We start from the raw sequence: 19,704 nt of genomic DNA, 5'->3' as shown, positions 1-19,704 counted from the left end.
ACAGGGTCTCTACTTTGAACTGTATCTCTGCCCTCTGCATGTACATTGTGATGTTCTTGAAATGGCTAGATCAGAACAGGTTACTTTGTATCCAATTTATTCTCACTGATAACTTTGTGGAAGCACTATAAACTGAACTACAGGATTAAATGTTACAATAAATAGAGCCTGGTTTCTGTTTTTACACTGTTTGAGGTGTGACACAAAAACTTGCTACAGGCTTTTCATCTGCAATTTATCATGTAATCTCAGAAAAGAATATTTGATCTCTCCACATTTCTCCCTCCCTTTTTCCTTTAAAGGGTGAACCTGGAAGAAATGGCAATACTGGTGAAGTGGGATTTTCAGGGTCACCGGTAAGTTGCTGATCGTCAGTATAATGACACAAACATTAAACAGATGACGTGAAACTTGCAGCTCATTTTACACACATGTATTAGGCACCCACATGATAGCTCCTTCTGTCGAAATGCAAGATGTGGGGGGACATTTTGCCAGCATTACAGTGAATTCTAGTTCCCAGAATCATATTGGCTGCAGATGAAAACCCTGGAGCCAAACAGTTGTATCATAACTATAACACTCATGGATACTCCCAAAACTCAAACTTTCCACAATTAAGAAGTCACCAAAGTGACCTATTTACAATTCATAACACCTGAATTTTGTTGATCTCTAAATATTTTGATTGTATAGCAGCCCATCTGTCTGAAATAACAGCCTGAGTTTCTTGCCTTATATGTGTTTTTAATCAGCTGGGGACCGGACTGTAGACAGGCTGCTCCTCTGGCTGATCCCCAAATCCTAATGTTGCCTGAAATTCTTTATTAGTATCCTGGGCCCTAAAGTCTCAGGACAAGATGCAGTCATTGCCAGGCTGCTGGACACAGCTGTTTTATTTCCCCTTAACTTACTCAAGGAACACAAATGTGTCAACCCACTCCACTGGAATTCAAGCTCTGGGAACTTGAAGGGCTGCCAGATCTTCCTGTTTGACTCTCATGTTGCTTTACTTTAGTTTCTTTTAGGATGTACTAGAACAGAATGGAGAAAATTAGAGACATAGGAAGCAACAATCCTCCTCAAACATGCCAGTGTGTGTAGTTTCTCTCAACTAACAGCCCCTAGCTTAATTTACCCCCTTTGTTTATTTCCTCTAATTCCTTAATATTTCTCCACTTATTACAGCCATGACATGACTCTTTGTTTACTTTCTGAACATTGATGAGGTTAATTGCTGGGATTTTTGTTTTAAACAGAGGGATATTGTTCTTTAACTGGGATATATAGGGCTCTAAGGATTATTTAGTTTCCATTGTGAAGCCAATCCCCCATCTCCCCTCCCCCCCTTTTTTTTCTCTATCAACCTGGGATATAAGTGCAGACAAAGACATGAGGCTTAGCCATTGCGATATCTGGAAACTCCTGTGGTCTTCTGCACTGCTGCATGTACTCACAACGTGTATTTCCATGGGGAAGGAAAGGTACCCTGCCAGCACAGCATAGATGCATGCTGCAAGCTCACTGCAACAGAATACATTTGTGCTGTGATGACAGCTCTGGGTCAGCAGAATGAGAATTCTTTATGAGCGTTAGTACATCTCGTTCATTTCCTTGTTATACTAGGATATGTAATCACACAGGCATTTCCCCCATGATCACAAAAGCCAAAGTGAACTAATTATTTGAAATAACAGCTCATTTATTCCCCCATAGGCTTGGGCGGGTGTGTAGTTAAGTTGTTTGCTCAGTGTTAAGGGAGACATATCTCAGTGAAAGGGAGGGTGCCACTAAAAAACCTTTAAGGGACTTCTCGATATGAAAAAATGTTGTAAGCATGGTTGTGTCCACAGGAGAATGAGTGGCACCTCATCTCTTCGGAGATGAGTAGTAGATCCCTGCAGTGATATTTTCAAAGCACCAAGGTTCTTTCCCTGCAAGAAGTCACATAAAGCACTGCTCTAATCTTATCAACTGTTTTTTTTAATTAAGTTGCTTATCCATTCAGTTAGTAACTAGTGAATAAAGACTATAATGTACGACGTGAAAGACTTTGCCATATGTGTAAGTGTTAGGACAAGAGAAGGTGCTCTGGAAAGGATTGGTGAAATGATGAAGCTTCGAGGCATTAAGACCTTAATTCAGTCAGTTGTCAAGCACACGAATATTTATTGATTGCTCACTAATACAGCATAAGGCTAAGTGCTAGGGACTTGATGATTCATAACCATAGTTGAAATTTGACAGTTGTTTGATAGCACCAACCTGTACTATCAGGATATAGAACCTTCCAGTGGCAGTGGTAATGGAAATTCAATGCAAAACCACATTCATGTAATCAAAATAATAAGTGATGATTGAGTAACTGGGTCCTTATCATCTTAAAAACAAGGTATAATAAAAGCCTTAATATTGTTTCAAATAGTTATTCAACTAGTTTTTATTTGTGGTTGTATGTCTATCCTTTTGATTTAATGTGCTTGACTAGAAGACAGGATTAACAGAAACAGAAATGGTCCAACCAGGACACAAAGCTACCCTCACATTTGCTTATTTTCTGTTGGACATTATAGCTCCTCACTTGCTTTCCAAGCTGTCATAATTTCGCAAAGCTTGTCCTGAATACTTACTTTTAAAAATCTGGATCATATTATACTACTGTGTTCAGACAGGAGGAATGATGAAAGCCCTTGGCTTGCTACATGCTAAGAGAGAGACCTTCTCTTTTACCACAGAGGAAGCCCAATGGAAAACAGGGAAGCACCCCACTTGGGGTCCTCTCCTGCAGTTTCTTCCCTATACCTGGACCTAGTCAAGTTACATACTGCACAGATTGGTTCATGAATATTTTCTTGTCCTTTGAGTAGACAGTGAGGTATCACCAAATAAACAGCGGGTTCTTTAATGCATATCTTTGTGTGCTGTGCTTCTGTGTCTAACAATGTGCTTGTGTTTTCTAGCTTTGACCCCACTAACATCTTTATAGACAAAAGTACCCTGCTCTTTTCTTTAATATGTTGGTGAAAAAGATGTTCCAGTTGTCCAGGGGCAAAGGCATATTAAGTCATTTTCTGTTCTAATTAATGACCACAACGTACCTATCTATGTACCTTTCTCACAGGGTGCTCGAGGCTTCCCTGGTGCTCCTGGTCTCCCAGGCCTAAAAGGCCACAGAGTAAGTTGTCTTCTCTGTTTTACTTAGTGGGGCATGGGGATAATTCAATCAAAACCTTTACAATTCCCTGTGCCAACTGCCCTTCACTACTTGTCATTGTAATATTCATACGCATTATTCAAATTGTAATGCTACCATAAATTTCCTTTGTATTTCATATGATCCTATAATTATTGTGTTACATGAAATGATACCATGTTGAGCAAGAAGAGTCTCTGCTTTACAACCTCAACCAACAAATGGATACACTTAGGAAAAGAGACAATGATTACACGGGGCAATGAGGGACATGATTTAAGTGGAGTATGATAGGTCACAAAAGGATCCAATTTGGAAGACAATAGAAGCTTTTTGAACCCAAGATAATTAATAGGAAACTATTAAATATAGTGCTCACAAATATAATATATCATCAGCCATCTATTATATATGTGTCTGTATTGGAATGTAGATATCATCATTCTGTCTTCCATTAAATTATGTATCAAAGAGCAAGGCTAGCACCAGTTACTCTATGCTGGGCAGTCACCTTTTGAGCAGTTGAAATTCTGAGTAGAACGTGTGAACTGTACTAGCTATCCAATAACATTACTTTCTGCTGTCTGTTGGGAAATGGTTCTAGGACAAGAATATGTGTATTAAAACTATATAAACCCTGTAATCTGTCTAGGGTCAGTATATGTAAATTTTCTTTCTAGGAGTCGCATTGATCAACACTTTCAGCTGAGAACATTACTTGTGAAATCTTACTTTTTCTTCTAATATATTTCAACAGAGTATTGAAATTTTAGAAAAACAGTGAGCAATATTTTTTACCTGTACAAATGTGGTTCTGTTCTTTTAGTATGCTTTGGAAAACTGAAGAAAGCTAGATATATTTATAAGTTTATACTGTTCTTTACAGGGACACAAAGGTCTTGAAGGCCCCAAAGGTGAAGTTGGAGCAACTGGTGCCAAGGTATTTGTTTCACACTAACCCTGACTCAGGGCAGCAGTGGTTACCCTGAGCAACACTAACCCTGACTCAGGGCAGCAGTGGTTACCCTGAGCAACACTAACTCTGACTCAGTGCAGCTGCTGTGAGCATCTTTTAAAAAGGAAATATATGGCGAAGAGAGGGACTTAAATAAATGCATAGTCAGGTAAATGAAAAGTTTCCTGGTTACTCCATTCTTTTCCAAGACATTCTAGCCATTCTTGCTTTCCCAAGTGACTTATTTATATAAGCAGAGAAAACAGCCCAGACATCAAAGACTGCGTAAGAGGAAAATATCATTATGAGATACATGTAAGGAAAATATGTTTTAAAATTTTTATTCCTAAATTTCCCAAGAAAATAACCTAGTTATCTTTAGCATTGTAAATTTATTTGGGATATATTGGACTTGTAAGTGCCCACTGACTAGAGGTGTCAGTTTATATCAGTCTTGTTTAAATCCTCAGTTTTAGGCTTTATTTCTATGTTAATTAAACTTTCTTTTAATTTTGAGGAAAGATAGTAAAAACAAATTCTGAGGTTTTTCTTTGGAAGCACACTTTTCAAATGTCTGTTTTGAAAGTGTGCCTTCGACATTATGCCTATATGGGCCAGCATTTTGGTAACTGTATTTAGATTTCTCTCACTGTGGTGTACCCTCTCCTTTGCTTTAGGGCGAAGCTGGCCCCACTGGTCCAATGGGTGCCATGGGCCCCCTGGTAAGCCTCCTGTTGTTTCGTTCTTTGTTTTCCATGTTACAGTAAGGGAATGTTCAGATGAAAATGCACTTATTAGCTAGTAAATAATTCTGAAAAAGAGCTGATAGAAAAACAATCAAAAAGAATCTGGCTCTTCATTTGAAAGTTGGCCTTTCACTGCTTCTCTTTATTTTTCTTTTTTTTTTTCTTCTATTTATTATTTTACATGTCGATCCCAGTTCCCTCTCCTTCCCTCCCTCCCACCTTCCCTTCTTCCCTCCCTCACTTTTACCCTCTCTGCCCTCTCACATGCACCCTAACCACACTCCCCTCTCATCCCCCCACCCCAATTCCATATGTAGGGGAATGACATCCAGTTGGGGTCATGTAGATCTGACAGGTCATGTGAAGTAGGGACTAGGGCTTCTCTCCTGTCTCTAGGTTAAGGCATTTTGCGAACACATCCCCCATGGAGGGATGGATAACTGCCTCACTGCTTCTCTTTAAGCACAGTAGTAAAAAATTACTCTTGTCTAAGTAGCTTTTAAATTCGTGTTATGTGAAATCTATTTGAATCATGGTTTACATCTCTACAGATAAACAGATTTTCACATCCAAATTTGCTCCTTTTAATATTGCTTTTTATATCAATTATATTATTTTATTTCATAGGTCTCTATTTTTACTTATGTCTAAATCAGATGAAATCTAACAAGCCTAGAACTCATGTTGGATGTCTCAGGAGATGTCTTTTTCTATGTCTCTTGTAGGGACCAAGGGGAATGCCAGGAGAGAGGGGAAGACTTGGGCCACAGGGTGCCCCTGTAAGTATACCTGGACCATGTGTTTCCTGAGAACCATGTTCAACTTTTTTTTCAGTTATGTTTTAGCAAGTATACTTTTTAAATGATAGTATTATTGGGGCATATAACTTTATTGTTGGGTTATTTTTATTTTGAAGCAAGCTTCAAATTTGAAATACTAGACAGTGAGGCCTAACGTCTGAAAGCTGAGGAGAGAATTCATAGAACACACCTCCCACAGGATCAGTCACCATCATCCTTTTGGTCTATTCTTCACTAAGCCTTTCTAAATGCCTGAGATAGCTGTTGTATGCTCAGATCATTCCTTTCCTCTGTGTGCTGTCTCAGTTCACTGTTGGAGACAACACTTACCCTCTGTACAGAAAGCTGGGGATGATTCCTCCTCTGTCTAATGCTACCAGTGAGGAGTCCAACGTACAATGACAGCTTCTGTGTTGGCCCTCAGTGGCACATTGGACACCAGTAGTGGACTTTGGGTCTTGGATCAGTTTTCCTAGACAACAGCTTGAAAGCTGTGACTTGTGTATGAGAATTCATTGAGGGGATGCATCAGAAAACATGCCCATGAAATATGAATATGGAAGCAGACTTGAGAGAAGAAGCTGGAGAGTGTTACAATGACAAAAAAGACCACAGTAAATACTTGGGGAATTATCAGCCTGTGTAGTCATGACAAAAGAAAGAGGAGCAGTGGGAAGAGCTGATGCAGTCTCCAGGGACAGTCAGACTGCAGCCCTCAGTAGATGTTATTCCAGCTGACTCAGTAGACCCTTCCACAGTATTCTATCTAGACTTGGAGCTGGTTAAACCCAAAATAATTAATTTGAATTTAATTTTTGTTTGTGCCTCCTGTGTTATTAGTTATTTTGTTTATTTTGCAAATACACTTGTCCTGAGAATTAATCTGTGTCAGTAAGAAAGTAGTCAAGATGCTCAAACTATTATTGGATCTGAGTTTACATGACACAGGGTGATGCCGTTGAGTAAAGTGAACATTTGGATCCATTTCCTTTCCTTAATCTTGACTTTTAGTTTTTTTTGTTTGCTTGTTTTTTACTGATACAGGATAAATATGTTTATTGCTAATACACACACACACACACACACACACACAATATGTTTTGTATAGACTAATGCTTTTATTACCATTAACTTAGTGGCCCATATTGTTAGTCAGCCTTAATATTTTCTTTTCAATTTTTTAGGGGAAATTGTTTAGGAAGAAAATTAATTAGGAGGAAACACCATGGAAGATGCATTTCCCTTTTTTAATTCTCTTTCTCTCTCTCTTTTTTAAATTAGGGACAACGAGGTGCCCATGGTATGCCTGGAAAGCCTGGACCAATGGTGAGTTGTGTTTTTTTTTCATATCAACTAATCAGTTAATCCATTATTAATTTGTAAATTTTACATTTGATTATTTATTCATCCATTATTTTGTTTCTGTGTATACATGTACAGAATACTCACTGTGTTCTAGACACTTGGAATAAAATCATGGCAAGCACAGGTCTTATTTTTGAAAACAGAATATATTAATTAACATAGGTGTGGAAATAATTACATTGTTTTGTTTGATGTACAGATTTTTTTTCTATCAGTTAAAAATACAGATACCCCCATCAAGAGTAGAAAGCTGACATCATTGCATACTAATTAAAAATATATGATTTCTTTCCATAGGGTCCTCTTGGGATACCTGGCTCTTCTGGTTTTCCAGGGAATCCTGGAATGAAGGTAAAAGGGCATTTCAGTGATTGAAGTGTGTGGATTATTCTTTTTTTAATTAATTGGGTATTTTTCCCAGCCCAATTACACTTTCCCCACCCTCCCTTCTTCTCCCTCCCTCCCTCTCTCCCTCCTCCCTCCCTTCTCCTCTACTCCCTTCCCCACCCACCTTAAATCTACTCCTCCTCCTTTCTCTTCAGAAAAGGGCAGGCTTCCCATGTATATCAGCCAGCCATACTGTATCAAGTTGCCGTGAGACTAGGACCCTCCTCTCTTCTTGAGTCTGGATGAGGCAACCAAGTAGGAGAAAAGGGTCCCAAAAGAAAGTAACAGAGTCAGTGATAGCTCTTGCTACTATTGTTAGGAGTCACACAAGAAGACCAAGCTACACAACAGTAACAGATATGTCAAGGGCCTAGATCAGTCCCAAGCAAGCTCTTTGGTTGGTGGCTCAGGCTTTGTGAGCCCTATGGGCACAGGTTAGTTTATTCTGTGGATTTTCTTGTGGTGTCCTTGGATCCTCTGACTCCCAAAATTCTTCCTACTCCTCTTCCACAGTATTCCCTGAGGTCCACTTAAGGTTTGACTGTGGGTCTCTGTATTTGTTTTCACTGTTGCTGAGTGAAGCCTCTCTGATAGCAATTGGGCTAGGCAACAATTTATGAGTGTACCAGAATAACAAGAGGAATCATTTATTGACTATTATTATTACTTTTTTTTGTCAGTCCTGAGTAATATGTTCAGGATCCTTATACAAAGAGAGTAAAAAGAAAATGGAAAGTGAACCCTGTTATATGATGTTCCATTAGCAGAGAGTCACTTAAAGCCATATAATTAGACTCTATAAGACAGATTTTGAAATGGCTGTAAGGTAAGAAAGAACATCTTTGACCTAGTGGACACTCTGTTCTTGGGTAAAGTTAGAAAATAATCAATAGCAGACTGTTTAAACAATAAGTTAAAATAAATTAGATGTTGCAAAAGAAAAAAAAAAGCTGTTTTCTGTCAGGACATGCTGGCTGTCACTCAGTTCCTCCCCACCCAAGACCCTAAAGAAGTGAGTAGGGAGGAAACTTGGCTTTCCACGTGGGGATGGATTAAAGCATTCTGTGGGGATTGTGTTGTGGCACAGTTTGTTCTTTCTCAGTTCTTTGGGAGAGAATCAAAGTTTAGAGTAGGAGGACAATAAGATTATGTGTGCTAAATCACATATAAGTCAGAACACTGGTTCTAAGCTGTGAGCCACAGGGTTTGATTTCCCTATGCCCCAGGAGCAGGAACTTCCCTTGGTCTGGAAGAGATTTCCATACAACATTCAGCTTGCAAACATGACTGCAGCCACTGCCCACCAGGAGTTTCTCTGTGCCTCATTTTCTGGTAGAATTCTGTCCAGGATTAAGTGTGATGACTTGTGTAAATCTCTAACATGGGGGCTGGTCCAGACAGTATAGTGCAGGTTCATGCTTCTTTTTTAGTCGCTATCCTCAGACAGAATGTGAATTTAGAATGGAAAGAAGCTGCCATTTTAAGTGGTCTTTGAAATCATTTATTCAAATTACTCTCCAGGCTGAGAGCTTTAAGTGGAAGTCTTAAGTCATTTAACTGGTCTCGGTTGTCATTAAGAATGTGTTCCTTTAGGACTCTGATCTCTCAGAAGCCAGCATTCCTTCCCCTCCTCTTCCTTCCCCTCCTCTGTCTCCTTGTCTTCCTTTCCTCTTCCTGTTTCTCCTATATAGTACTGGCCATTCATCTCCCTTTCCTCCTTCCTCCTTCTTCTCTCCTTCCTTTCCTATTTTGATATTTAAGCAGGTTTCTACCACTGTGTTACACCCCACCCCCCACGAAATCCAAATTTTAATACTACTAACTGGACCCAATATCCCTTCATGATCTTATTAAAACATAAAATTCTTTCACACTTCCATGGATACTCCCTACCCTTAAACCGAGTGCTGGCTGGGGAAATAAGGGAAGACTACTACTCACTAAGCCCTGGTCTGTGAGCTAGCAGAAAAGAGTGTCTTCCCAGTCCACCTGCAGCTGGTCATTAGTTCAACGTGTCTAGTGAATTGCACAGCTGGTTATTTGGGGTACTGCCGTGAACCCTTACGTATCATTAGACCTCACTTTTGGCTATCAAATTCTCCTTAATACAACTTAAACATGTAGTAAGTCGTGTATAGCTCAGAATTTATTTCACTGTCTCTGCCTCCTCACTTCCTCATCATAAAATCTCTGGTTCCTTGGTTTTAACTATTTCTCTAAGACTGCACCATAGTTTCTGGCTGTATATGTTTTAACTTTCACATCCAGTCATTCGCATTTCAGTGAAGGCTGGAAGGAATTTAATATGTTTTGTTATTACAGATTAGCCTCCTAAAGCTTACAATTTTAGTTTTCTTAGATCCTCTAAGGAATATGCAGGATAAAATACTGGACCAAGCATGAATTTCAGAGAAACATGGGAAATGTTTGTGGTAAAAATGTGTCTGAAAAATTGCATAGAAGAAACTCATACTGATTTTTTTATATGAACCAAAACTTATCTTAATATGCTGGATTTGGACCTGCTGTCTTGTCTATCATCTTTGACTAAGTAAAGGTCACTATGGCCCTTTGCTCCATTACTAATGCTGTTATTTTAATATCTTCTAGTTTCTAGAAGAGAAAGTTTTATTTATTTTAATAATGCATTGGCTTTTGTTTTTATATGCTAGAAGTCATCAAGTTTATTAGCCACTGCAGAACCAGGTGTTTTCCATTTTATTGACGAAATATTTTTTTGAAGGTCAATAAGTGAATGTTTAGTAAGTCAAAACATACCCTTTACTCTGAAACATAATTTCCTATATTGCTTCTACAGAGAGGAAATGATTTCTTGCCTCTAGATTACAGTGTGAAATTTCACACATATTCTTACAGTGAGTTTAATCCATTCAAAGGGTTATTATTGAGTTCTGTAAAAAAAAAAAAAAAAGTTTAGCTATAAAATAGAGTTGGATGGTGGGGACATTCAGAAATTTTCTGTGGCTTTCTGTGTTTCAATCAAGCTGCAATTGTGTGGTTCCTGGTTAGACTCCAAATGTCCAGGTTTATAGTGAACAAACCTTTGGTAGTTCTAGATATGTACATTTAAAGTGAAAAAAAAAAAAACTTCAAATGTGCAATTACCTTTAGACCACAATACCAGTATTTTACTTAAGACAATGTTTTCTTTTTCATTCCTGTAGGGAGAAGCAGGCCCCACTGGAGCCCGAGGCCCTGAAGGGCCTCAAGGGCAGAGAGGTGAAACTGGTCCCCCTGGTCCCACTGGCTCCCATGGTCTTCCTGTAAGTGTCTCACACATCTAAGAGCTAGCCCAGAAATATGCTTATTTATTATGTTATCAGAAGATATACCTTATTCAGTATAATCAATTCTGAACTAACTCCCAGAAAAAGAGTACCTATCAGGACATCCTGCTTTGTCTATCTTATAGAAAAGGTTGTACATAAAACACCGATTTGATATAATTTTGCATTTGTTTTGTTTGCAATTTTCACATCTCTTTTTAGATGGTCTGAATACTATTCTAGATGTGTCAGATATAGTACACTATTTCCAAAAATGTTTCATGTCCTTTTTAGGGTGCAGTGGGAACTGACGGTACACCTGGTGCCAAAGGCCCTACGGTAAGAAACAGCACTTATATCCAGTGATTTTCAAAGGGATGCTATCCTTGGCTCTAGATTTCTACCAGGTCTCTTCTCATTTTGTCACTCTTGCTGCCTGCAGGGCTCTGCTGGAACCTCTGGTCCTCCTGGCTTGTCTGGGCCTCCTGGATCTCCTGGCCCTCAGGGCAGCACTGGACCTCAGGGAATACGAGGGCAACCGGTAATATCTCAAGTTATTTTTTTTAAGTGCAATCATATTATTTCCCCCTTTCTTCCCTTGAAATCCTCTTTATATACCCCCTTGCTCTCTTTCAAATTCATGACCTCTTTTTCCATTAATTGTTTATATGTACGTGTGTGTGTGTGTGTGTGTGTGTGTGTGTGTGTGTGTGTGTGTATGCTGGGCATGGGGAACTATGCTTGTAATCCTAGCATTTGGGGGGATAGAGACAGGCACAAAGGTGCCAATTTACCCCCTTTACCCCATGCAAGTCCTCTTACTCCACTTGAACCTGCACACATACACAAAATTTATTGCACTTCATTTTGTGCAAATTCAGGGTAGACTCGGCTGCCCATTCACTGTGCTTGACTAGAGCAGGGGGGTTGGTTAACTTCCCCAGCTTTTTCAACTACTGATATTTCATTTTAGGGTGATCCAGGAGTTCCAGGTTTCAAAGGAGAAGCTGGCCCAAAGGGGGAACCAGTAAGCCTTCATTATTTTAGTGATGAAAAGTATAAATATTGTCTAAATGTGTATTGCTTAAAATTTTCATGTATGAAAAGTAGAAGTGGCATAAAATAGTTATTTAATATACTTTAAATTTTTCCTGACTTCATTAGATGAGTTTCCTAACTTTAACCTAATGAATGACTCTTCCTGGAACCTGTGCTTCTGTTTTAATAGGGGCCACATGGAGTCCAGGGTCCTATAGGCCCACCTGGTGAAGAAGGCAAAAGAGGTCCTCGAGGTGACCCAGGCACAGTTGGTCCTCCAGGCCCAATGGGAGAAAGGGTACATTTGAATAATAAAATTCATTTTTCTATCCTTTCCTGTGTGTGCATTTTGTGAGGTGGCATGAGTAAATAGGAAGGAAACAAATTAGGAGACAGTTCTTTGCATAGTATACTATGTTTATCATCAAACATTGACTGTTTATAGTGTAAGCCAGCTGGAGCTTTAAGTGCTCAGGATGCATTAATGAACAAGAAGTCTGGGGTCCTAATCCTCATGTAGGTTGTAGTGAACAGGATTATTTACTGGGTGGTAAACAGTAAGTCAACAGGCAAATAAAACGCATTTGAATAAGTGCCCCATCCAGTATTAAAGAACTGGTGACAGTGGAGAATAACCATGGGTATCTAACAGTGATAGGCACTAGGTTAGGTGTGTGGAGGCAGGTATCTAACAGTGATAGGTGTTAGGATAGGTGGGTAGGAGAGGTGTCTAAGAGTGATAGGCACTAGGATAGGTGGATAGGAGATAGGGTATGTAACAGTGGTAGGCTCTAGGTTAGGGGGTCGGAGATAAGCTTGTTTGAGAAGGTAGCAGCTTGGCTGGGACTAGAAGAGAAGCCTGCAAGGGAACATGGGAGATAGAGAGAGTTCTCCCATTCTCAGCTGAAGGCATGAAAGGAGTTGGCATCTTTAATAGTAGAAAAAGTTGGGAGTATAATCTCAGATTTGAGCAGTTTTAGTGAAATCCAAGGTCTTTTTCTCCTATAAGATAATAGGAAACATGCTAATGTTGGCATTTTAATTGCTATAGACAAAGATTTTCACTTGTTGGGTCTACATATTAGGTTTTTTCTATGTTTATTTTATAATCAATTGATGGAGAATCTCTTCTTGAATATTTGGTTTAATATTCATCTTCATCAAATTTCCAATTAATTTTTTTCTAGTGAGATTTTATTTTATTTATATTCATCTTTTGCTATATTAACTTGACCAGAGCTCTGAAAACCTGATAACACCAAAAATAAAACATATTCACTAGTTATATCACACAAGGGACAACATAATCTCAGAACTGCATTTTGGTTCATTGTAGGGTGCTCCTGGCAATCGTGGTTTTCCAGGGTCTGATGGTTTACCTGGACCAAAGGTAAGATCACACCAAGGCTGACATTTCCAGAATGGGGCTGTGCCCCTGGCCCACATGACTCCATACCCATAAGGAACATAGAAGCAGGTATTGGGGGTAACCTCAAACCTGTCCTGTCTATTTTCTTTTCTTTTTAGCATTAGGAGGGCCTGGAAGATAGATGGGTGTTGGAATAATATGAGGCCTTGCTTCCGAACTTCTGAAAACTAAAGATTATAGAGCATTAGTATGGATAATATAACCTTTAAATGAAATTTAAACTCTAAAATTCCTTGTTGGAGCAAGGCCATGATTTCATCTTTATTTAATGGTGGGTAAGACCATTTTAACAGGGAATACTAGGTAGAACAAAACATTCAATGACATTGTTTTCAATACATCTTTGACAAAATGGTTGCGTGTTAATGTGTGTTTTGGAAAATAAGAACTTAATGTCTTCTTGCTTTGTTTCAAGTCTGCCATGTCTGGTTTTATTTTTTATTTTTTATTTATTTATTTATTTTTTTTTTTGAATAGGGTGCACAGGGAGAGCGAGGTCCTGTAGGGTCATCAGGGCCTAAGGGAGGCCAGGGAGATCCAGGACGTCCAGGTGAACCTGGACTGCCAGGTGCTCGGGTAAGAAACCTGTAGTTATACACTGTCAACAGCCAATATTTCTGCCCTCATTGGTAAAGTCTCATTTCCCATTTTTATATTTAGCTTATTTTATAACATAGACTATTCTTTTAATAGTTTTGAATGTATGCATTGTTTTAGAAATGCTGGCATGCAATTTTTGACCTATACATAAAGTACAGTAATTTCTAAAAGATCTTTTTAAAGGATTATGTACAAATAGCTTCACTGCTTGTCCTGGGAACAGTGTCTATTTGTAAATTTTTACAACTAATTTTTACTCTAAAAATGACCCGTTTGATATTTCATAAAGAAAATTGCTTCAATTTAACAAAATTTCATTTAAAATATTTGAGATGCGAAATTGCCCTTCCATTAAGTTATTTACAATAAAGTATTGTTTTGCTTTTTAAAGTCTTTATACCAACTGCTAGTCAGCAACAAATTAACACTTGATTTTCATTGTCAGGGCCTAACAGGAAACCCTGGCGTTCAGGGTCCTGAAGGAAAACTTGGGCCTTTGGTAAGTAATTTAAACAATCCCATCACTTTCAAGATTTTCTAGTAGATGTGTAAGTTATGTTTATCCTGTGAATAACGATCATGAGTACATTTTTAAGTGCCCTCTAACAACTTCTTAGTATTTATCAATTTTCAAATTGAGCAAAATGTAAGTTAAATTTTCTTAATTAGATGTTTGAAATTGATTCAGTAAAAACGTTGAAATAATATTGTTAAAAATTTCAAGCATTATTCTCATCCCCTGAGAGCATTCTACTTTTACATGTTTTAGAAATAAATATGTTGTCAACTTACGTATCTTGAGTCTTTTCTTTAGTGTGAAACGGGAATTTTAAACATTCAAGACCACAAAACAGAGTAATTGAAAGAAAGGAAGGCCTACCCCTTACCATGAGGGGGCCAGGGGAGGGTGACAAGGAGGCATAGGAAACAAAATTAGGATTTCTGTTCCAAATGCTCCAATTGTTTCAGGGCTTACCAAACCAAACCAACCAAACAAACAAAAAAGGAAACAACCATTCAGCTCTTCTCATTCATTAAGATAAACATATGGAAATGAATATTTACTTAAGATGACTTTTAAGGTTAGCTAAGTCAGCTGAGAATGTGGATAGAGCTGTGCTTAGAACTCAACTAACCTGCCTGCTGTCAACCCTGCAGGGTGCTCCTGGGGAAGATGGCCGTCCGGGTCCTCCAGGCTCAGTTGGCATCAGAGGGCAGCCTGGAAGCATGGGCCTTCCAGGCCCCAAAGGTAGCAGTGTGAGTACAGTGCAGAACGTTTAACAGCTCATAGGATTCTGCAGTTGGAGATCAAGGTATATTTCTTGAACTGAATGAACTTAGAATAGTGTTTCTGTATTCTTTAGGGTGACCTTGGAAAACCAGGAGAAGCAGGGAATGCTGGCGTTCCTGGACAAAGGGTAGGAACCCATTTTTTGGTATTGAATAAAAAAGATATACAATGACAGAAATTCTGATAGCCTCACCTAAAATGTGATGTCTATGTGATCCTAGGGGGCTCCTGGCAAAGACGGAGAAGTTGGTCCTTCAGGCCCAGTGGGGCCCCCGGTATGTGACGTTTTTGGTGACACTATATGTTGCACTTCTCACTGTTTCTCCAAGATTATTCATGAATAAGTTTCAGGGAAGGGAAGGAGGAAATAAGGAACTGTAGATTCATTTCAGTTGTCTTTTCATTCCATTCAGTTAAAAGACTGATCTCTTTTTAAATTGTAAAGTGGTATCTAATAATGACAAAGGTGGTCACCCCTTGTATACCATAACTGAAGACAAAAAAATAGAGTTTGAAAATATTAATAATGGGGCTGGAGGGATAGCTCAGCTGTTGGTCTAGGCTCAACACCAAAATATTTATAATGTATTCATTTAAAATGTATACATGTAGAATTATAATTATATTTTAAAAATGTAACTTATAAAAGGTATTTAGGTTGGCTGCTTTTGAAAAGGTAAAAAGAAATGGTGTTCATCTTTTGATGCTATGTTTTCGTCTTGAGACTTTAAAAAAGGCTTATCAAAGATGTTTTGACATTAGTTTTCATGGGGTCCATCTAAGTAGCCTCAAATGTTGACATTGCTTTCTTTAATCATTCTATTTAAAATTACAATGAATAAAAATAAACTTCAATAGAAATATAACCCTTTAAATTGCATGTAGGAACTAATGGGTTTCTTATAATGTATCCATGGTTGGCTCTAAACCTTTTATATTTGAATTAAAAACAAAACAAAACAAAAAACAATGCTGTAATTTCTTTACTGGTTTTGTAAATGAAATTTTCTCACTTTTAAGGACTACAAGTAATGGGATTTGGTGATTCTTATTACCAGGGTGTTATCTTGCTAATATGTAGAGCAGGTGGTTGGAAGAAATACAAAGAGATCAATACCTGTCGTTCATGTAAACAAGAAACAAACATGTCTGTTGGGATTCATACTGTTTTTTTCTCTTTTGCTTAGGGCCTAGCTGGGGAAAGAGGCGAGCAGGGACCTCCAGGCCCTACTGGCTTTCAGGTATGCACTATTTTACTTTTATTCTATGAGTTGTTTTTAAAAATATTTTTTAAAGTACTACAGAAAGCAGCCAGTTGTGAATGCTCACGCCTGCATTCCTATTAGTTAGGAGACTGAGTTAGAGGGGTGGCTTTGCACACAGGACCAGCCTGTATTACTTATTAAGTTCCAGACCAGGCTAGAATTAGAGGGAGACCCTACATATATGAATATGTATGTATACATATATAAATACACATGACAGAATGTTTGAATGAGGCGAAGGTCTTCCACTTTCAAAGCAGACATCTTTTAGGATAGTTGTGTGTAACCCAACTGAAAAAAAATGTGTAACCTTCTGAAAAAAAATGATTGAACACAGAATTGGTAAGAAAATTGACAATGATAATATAATGTTCCCACTATCTCAATGGGCACATTAAACTTTAATACAGTCACAGAATGCTTCCATGTAACATATATTATTCCAGGGCACAAAACATCATTCAGACCTTCTTCTTCCAACAATGCTCTAGCTGGTAAAAAAGTGATAGAGACAAAACAAGCTTGGAGAGCCTTGTACTATATTCCTATCTTAAATTTTAAGTGGTATGGGTAAATAAGAAGCCAGCCTTGTAAGTCGACCACCCCCTGTTCCTTCTACTAGGTGGACAGATTTTCAGTAACTTTTGCGTCGTACAACATCTTTTGTATAGAGGTTGAATGAAGTATAAAATGTAAACTATTTGGTTTTGGTAGCTGATAAAACTTTCAGTGAGTCACTAGTTTGATTTGTCACTCTTATTTCAGGGGCTTCCTGGGCCTCCAGGTCCTCCCGGGGAAGGTGGAAAGTCAGGTGATCAAGTAAGTTTTTAAGTAATAGCATCAAAAGTATAAATTGGTAGGTTATAATATCCTCTTTGATGGGTGAAGCTCCAGGATTTTTTCTTGTCGATTTGATAATGTTCATTTACAGATGAAGGAACTCAGTTGTGTGATTTCCCCAAAATCACTCAAATCCTCGACTTGAACCCAACTCAAAAGCTTCCTTTGTATACAAAATTACTGGGTGATTCATAGTCTGGGATAAACATTTTAATGGCACATAGATTTGCTTTTTTATCTTTGAGGAATTAATTTGTTTATTATCATGCAATTAACATTTCCTGAACATTCTATGTGCTTGGCTTTATTAAGCACACTGGACTTACTCAGCTGGACGATTGGTTGGAGACTGTGTAGCTCTCTATCTCCAAATAATATAAGAGAGAGAATATAGGAAACAGTAATAATAGCATGATGAAGGTGCTACAGGAGGGTAGATACTATATGTGTAGACTTCATGGTATAGGAAGACTTTCCAAAAGTAATATATACATAAAATCTGAAGGATACAAGTTGGAAAATACTTTAGGAAGTGGGAATGGCAAAAGTAAATGGTTGCTGAGCAATTTACAGCACTGTAAAAATGCAGTATCAGAAGTATGGAATACAGTATGAAGTGGCTGAGACGAGGCTGGAGGTGGGAACCAGGGACAAGATGGAAGGGAGTCCTGAATTGAGTAGAGGGAAACTGGCGAAAGGCTTTTAAGTAGGAAGTGATGCAGTCAGACTTGGGTTTTAGGACTATGGTGTGGTGTCATCGTGAGAGCAATGCACTTCCAAAGAGAAATCTGGAGGTGAACTTGACAAAGTCATCATCTTTAAAAACAAACAAAAAAACAAAAAACAAAACTTCTTCTCTCACATAATACATGTTGGCCACAGTTTTCACTTGTTCCAGTTCCCCACTCCACCCCACTCCTCTCCCCATCCACTCCTCCCTCCCTTTCCCTTTAGAAAAGAACAGGTCTCTCAGGGATATCAACCCAACAAGGCATAACAATATACAATAAGACTAGGCACAAACCCTCATATCTTGGACAAAGCAACCAGTAGGACGAAAAGAGCTTACTAGCAGAGACACCCCTGCTCCCATTGTTAGGAATCCCACAAAATCCCCAAAGTAAACAGCCACAGGGACCTAGTCAGACTCATGTGGGCTCCATGATTGCCATGTCAGTCTCTGTGAGCCACTATGAGCTCTGCTTAGCTGACTCTGTGGACTGTGTGTCCTCAACCTCTCTGGCTCCTACAAGTCTTCCTTTCCCTGAGCTTATTAAAGGAAGAAGCTTTGAAATAGCTTTACTGCTATCTGGGTCCCCCCACAATTCCATATATATATATATATATATATATATATATATATATATATATATATGGAATCGTATATATGGAAATATATATATATGTATATATATATATATATATGATTCAATAAAATGACTGGCTTATATGTGTTTTGTATGTTACTTTCCTACTATTTAAACACTTTCTAATACTCTGTTTTTAAAAAGATACTATAGCTATGTTCTGTTATCTCTGAAAAATATAATATGCTGTCTTATTGCCAAAATACCAAATGTTTGGGCTAAAACAAATCTTTGCAGAAAAACATGATATTCCCTTATTTGTAAAAGTGAACATATTTTAATTCTTTAATATTTATTTTAATGGTATGCTGCAGAAAATGTGATGTTTGATCTGGAAATATTTCCAATAATACAAGAGCTAGATCAATGTTTTTCTTCCATTTTTCAAACTGTCTAGGGTGTTCCTGGAGAGCCTGGAGCAGTTGGCCCTTTAGGACCTCGGGTAAGTACTTTCTCTTTTGGGATTAATTTTGTTTCCCATTGGCTACAGAATAAAATGAACTCTTATACCTTGAAGGGTGTTTTATTTTATGTATTAAGTTGTTCTAACATTTGGAAAATTCATAAGGTACCTGTTCTGTGGACATAGAGTATCTTTAGTTCTAGTTTATTTCTTGGTACTAAATTAGCCATTAAATAGCTTCATTATAAAAATTTCTCCAGTTGAATACATTTTGTAGGAACATTTTAACTCATTTAGATTAATATTGAGGTTATCTGACTTCCTGCTGCCATACTAGGGAGAAAGAGGGAATCCTGGAGAAAGAGGAGAGCCAGGAATAACTGGGCTGCCTGGGGAGAAAGGCATGGCTGGAGGACATGGCCCTGATGGTCCAAAGGTGAGTGCTGTACTGACCTTGGGTTTTTGAATGTTTGAGAACTTATCAGCTACCTCTAGAAGGCAGTTTCTCTTGATTTTCTGGGAAAACTTGATTAAATTATTTCCTTTTTATCAAATTTTTAATGGTTGCATTTTGGGCTTTTTCTGGCAACTAGAGAGTAAGCATTCCATGGCAAAAATGACAAGCCCAGAGGTAGGGTGCTGCACCCCATGCTTGTACATTTTGTTGATAATGCCTATGAATTGATAGGGATGGGAAATGGAAAATCACTTGCTGGTGATATTGAGGAATGAGAGAGA

At 38.2% G+C, this 19,704-nt stretch overlaps 1 protein-coding gene across 1 annotated transcript in view; it reads left to right on the top strand.

Moving 5' to 3' along the window:
• Col5a2 (collagen type V alpha 2 chain) overlaps window positions 1-19,704 on the top strand; it is a 124,852-nt gene that overhangs the window by 82,444 nt on the left and 22,704 nt on the right. The window contains exons 12-33 of the mRNA XM_051190117.1: window positions 303-356; window positions 3,122-3,175; window positions 4,080-4,133; window positions 4,826-4,870; window positions 5,620-5,673; window positions 6,976-7,020; window positions 7,357-7,410; window positions 10,632-10,730; window positions 11,028-11,072; window positions 11,176-11,274; window positions 11,707-11,760; window positions 11,962-12,069; window positions 13,108-13,161; window positions 13,678-13,776; window positions 14,246-14,299; window positions 14,959-15,057; window positions 15,165-15,218; window positions 15,313-15,366; window positions 16,279-16,332; window positions 17,122-17,175; window positions 18,961-19,005; window positions 19,304-19,402. Of these exons, the coding sequence (XP_051046074.1) occupies window positions 303-356; window positions 3,122-3,175; window positions 4,080-4,133; window positions 4,826-4,870; window positions 5,620-5,673; window positions 6,976-7,020; window positions 7,357-7,410; window positions 10,632-10,730; window positions 11,028-11,072; window positions 11,176-11,274; window positions 11,707-11,760; window positions 11,962-12,069; window positions 13,108-13,161; window positions 13,678-13,776; window positions 14,246-14,299; window positions 14,959-15,057; window positions 15,165-15,218; window positions 15,313-15,366; window positions 16,279-16,332; window positions 17,122-17,175; window positions 18,961-19,005; window positions 19,304-19,402 (1,431 nt within the window). The remainder of the gene's footprint in view (window positions 1-302; window positions 357-3,121; window positions 3,176-4,079; window positions 4,134-4,825; window positions 4,871-5,619; window positions 5,674-6,975; window positions 7,021-7,356; window positions 7,411-10,631; window positions 10,731-11,027; window positions 11,073-11,175; window positions 11,275-11,706; window positions 11,761-11,961; window positions 12,070-13,107; window positions 13,162-13,677; window positions 13,777-14,245; window positions 14,300-14,958; window positions 15,058-15,164; window positions 15,219-15,312; window positions 15,367-16,278; window positions 16,333-17,121; window positions 17,176-18,960; window positions 19,006-19,303; window positions 19,403-19,704) is intronic.

This window comes from Phodopus roborovskii, unplaced genomic scaffold (genome assembly GCF_943737965.1).
Source record: "Phodopus roborovskii unplaced genomic scaffold, PHOROB, whole genome shotgun sequence".
NCBI lineage: Eukaryota > Metazoa > Chordata > Mammalia > Rodentia > Cricetidae > Phodopus > Phodopus roborovskii.
This window is presented reverse-complemented; position numbering and strand designations above follow the sequence as displayed.